Genomic DNA, 2,418 nt, shown 5'->3' on the forward strand with positions numbered 1-2,418 from the left:
GCCATCTATCTCGTTTTGAAAAGCGTCTTTATTTTAGATAATATATATATAAACAAATGAATAAATAAAAGTGATTTTAAAGAAGTAAAATTTCGACTGTTAATCCATACTCTAATATGTACAGTATTTACACATTCATTATAAGGACCTCTCGGCCCACTCTAGCCACATCACCGCTGCTGGGCCAGGAATCTGGCCATTGCCACAACTCCAATGTTTAAATTTACAATTAGCAATTTTGCTCCAAAATTTTCCCTTGTAGATTTAAAGAGGAAAATCAAAAATCTAATTTTTTTCTTATAAAATGTAAAATGTCAAGTTTTATGTTATAACTAGTGGGGAGTCCCTAAGGATAGTTTTAGTCTTCTTTCTCAACATAACATTTATTTATTTGATCTAAGATTTGTTATTTATGCCCCCAAATTTTTAAGTAATCGTTAAAATTATTAATGCTTTAATTGTAAATTTTTTATTGTTATAACTATGAAATGGACCTTGGGAAGGGACCCTACTGTATCCGAAATAGCTCAATAGAGACAGAGAGATATGTTTTATTATCTAGATGAAATCTTTGAAACCATTACCTGTATTTAGGAAACAATAAATTATTTATCATTATAATCAAAGAACTCATTATTTATTGCATTTAATCAGCTGGTGTTGTTTTGTGATATTCTTAAAAAATAATAATCACATTATAATAAAAAATATTCATTTTGCAGATAAATAAGTATCCACCTCCTGTAAGAGGAACATATAATGAGTTGCTCGAAGTTCTGGAAAGATTAAACAACAAAGAAATGATTCCATTGATGATTGAAGCTAAAAAACCAAAAGCTCTTCGTTTATATGAACCTGCAATTCAACCAGTGTAAGTTATCCTCATTTTAATTTCTAAATCTGTTATAATTATTTATTAATTAATTCAATTTTTACTTTTGCCTGCTTGTTTATGATATATACATTGTAAAGATAGGTATTTCAATCATGGAAAATTTTTCGATAGACATTTTAAAGTCCTCTGAATCTAAATAACCAAGTTCCACAAAATTCTTGGAATTCATGTGGTCAGCCTAGTTTATAAATGTAAAGTTTTATGAAACTGAAATTATTTAAATCAAGGCTGATTTATGCTACCTTATTATACATAATTATGCCTGTAATTTTAAAGAAACTATTTATTAACAACATTGACTAATTGAAGTACTTAGTGTTACTATATCTTAATATTATACTTTTTTTTCCATTTTCTTAGAGAGGCCTTAACGATTTAGATTAAGCTCATTATATCAATGTATGACTAAATGAATTTTTATATAGGATTGGTCTTCCAATTCTCATTGAAATATTCTGACAGGGTCTAAATGCTGAATTTTCAATATAGCTTTCTCCTTAGTTCCTTTAATTTTGTTTATTGGAATTAATTAACCATTTCTCATCGTTAATAGCATTAAAAATAGATTAATATAAACTATGAAATATTTAATAATCAACTAAAGGAGAAGAAAGGAAACATATTTTTCTAGGTTAGGTTGATATCAAAATATTTTAGAAAAATTAAAATCTCACATATAAAGTCATAGAAGGTAATTAAGAGTGATGAAAAACTGAATTTTTTAATAAATATTTCTGTGTTTCCATAGTATTTATGACAATGGTCAGTTTTTTACTCGCTTGCAAACGTAAGGATTAATTTAAAATTAAAGTAAGGTTTTAATTGATAGTCATGTGCTGTGCACTGTACCATATTTTTTATGAATAATTTATGTTTTGTATTATTTTATTAAAATTAATTATTTGGTGTTGTGTATATGGATAGGTATGAAAACCAAAAGAAGAAATTAGTTGGCGATAAAGGAGAACATGCAAAACTGTTGTATAAGTACAAAAAGGAGATGAAAGGTGCATTGAGAGAAATTAGGAGGGACAGGTCCTTCATCGCTAATGTCAAATTCAAAGAGCAGGCTGCCAGGTTTGTCTTTGTTTAAACTTTAACTTTAAATTTTAATCACTTTAACAGGGATATTTTTTCTATTCATGAAAGATCCAAAAGATATTTTCTCTATGAAAGCATGAGATAATCTGGTATAGCTAGTACTAAGGCTATTCGAAGGAAATATGAAACCAATTAGTTAAACAGAATTAGACTATTTGCATGAAAACTAGGAAAAATTAAAAATAATATGAAATGGAAAATGTACTGCTTTCTTAACTGAGTTAATTGTGATTCAAACACACCTGTGAACTATAAAATATAAGATATTTTTTACTTTGCTTGAGGGAATTGATTAGTCATTATTGTTGAAGAAAAGGTTTTATGGAAATTCGTAATCAGAAATATATTCTTTGAATTTTTAGAAATTAAAACACAACTGATGTTTCCAGTTCTAAATATTTCTGTTTTTAATTATATATAAT

General features: G+C 27.0%; 1 protein-coding gene across 1 annotated transcript in view; it reads left to right on the forward strand.

Moving 5' to 3' along the window:
• l(3)07882 (Nucleolar protein 14 homolog l(3)07882) overlaps nt 1-1,972 on the forward strand; it is a gene marked incomplete at its 3' end in the record, with an annotated part of 10,669 nt that extends 8,697 nt beyond the window's left edge. The window contains 2 exon segments of the mRNA XM_014426055.3: nt 723-871; nt 1,820-1,972. Coding sequence (XP_014281541.3) covers nt 723-871; nt 1,820-1,972 — 302 coding nt within the window.
• Between the last annotated feature and the right edge of the window lie 446 nt (nt 1,973-2,418).

Source organism: Halyomorpha halys, unplaced genomic scaffold (assembly GCF_000696795.3).
Source record: "Halyomorpha halys isolate HHAL.00 unplaced genomic scaffold, Hhal_1.1 Scaffold547.1, whole genome shotgun sequence".
In the NCBI taxonomy this organism is placed as follows: Eukaryota; Metazoa; Arthropoda; class Insecta; order Hemiptera; family Pentatomidae; genus Halyomorpha; species Halyomorpha halys.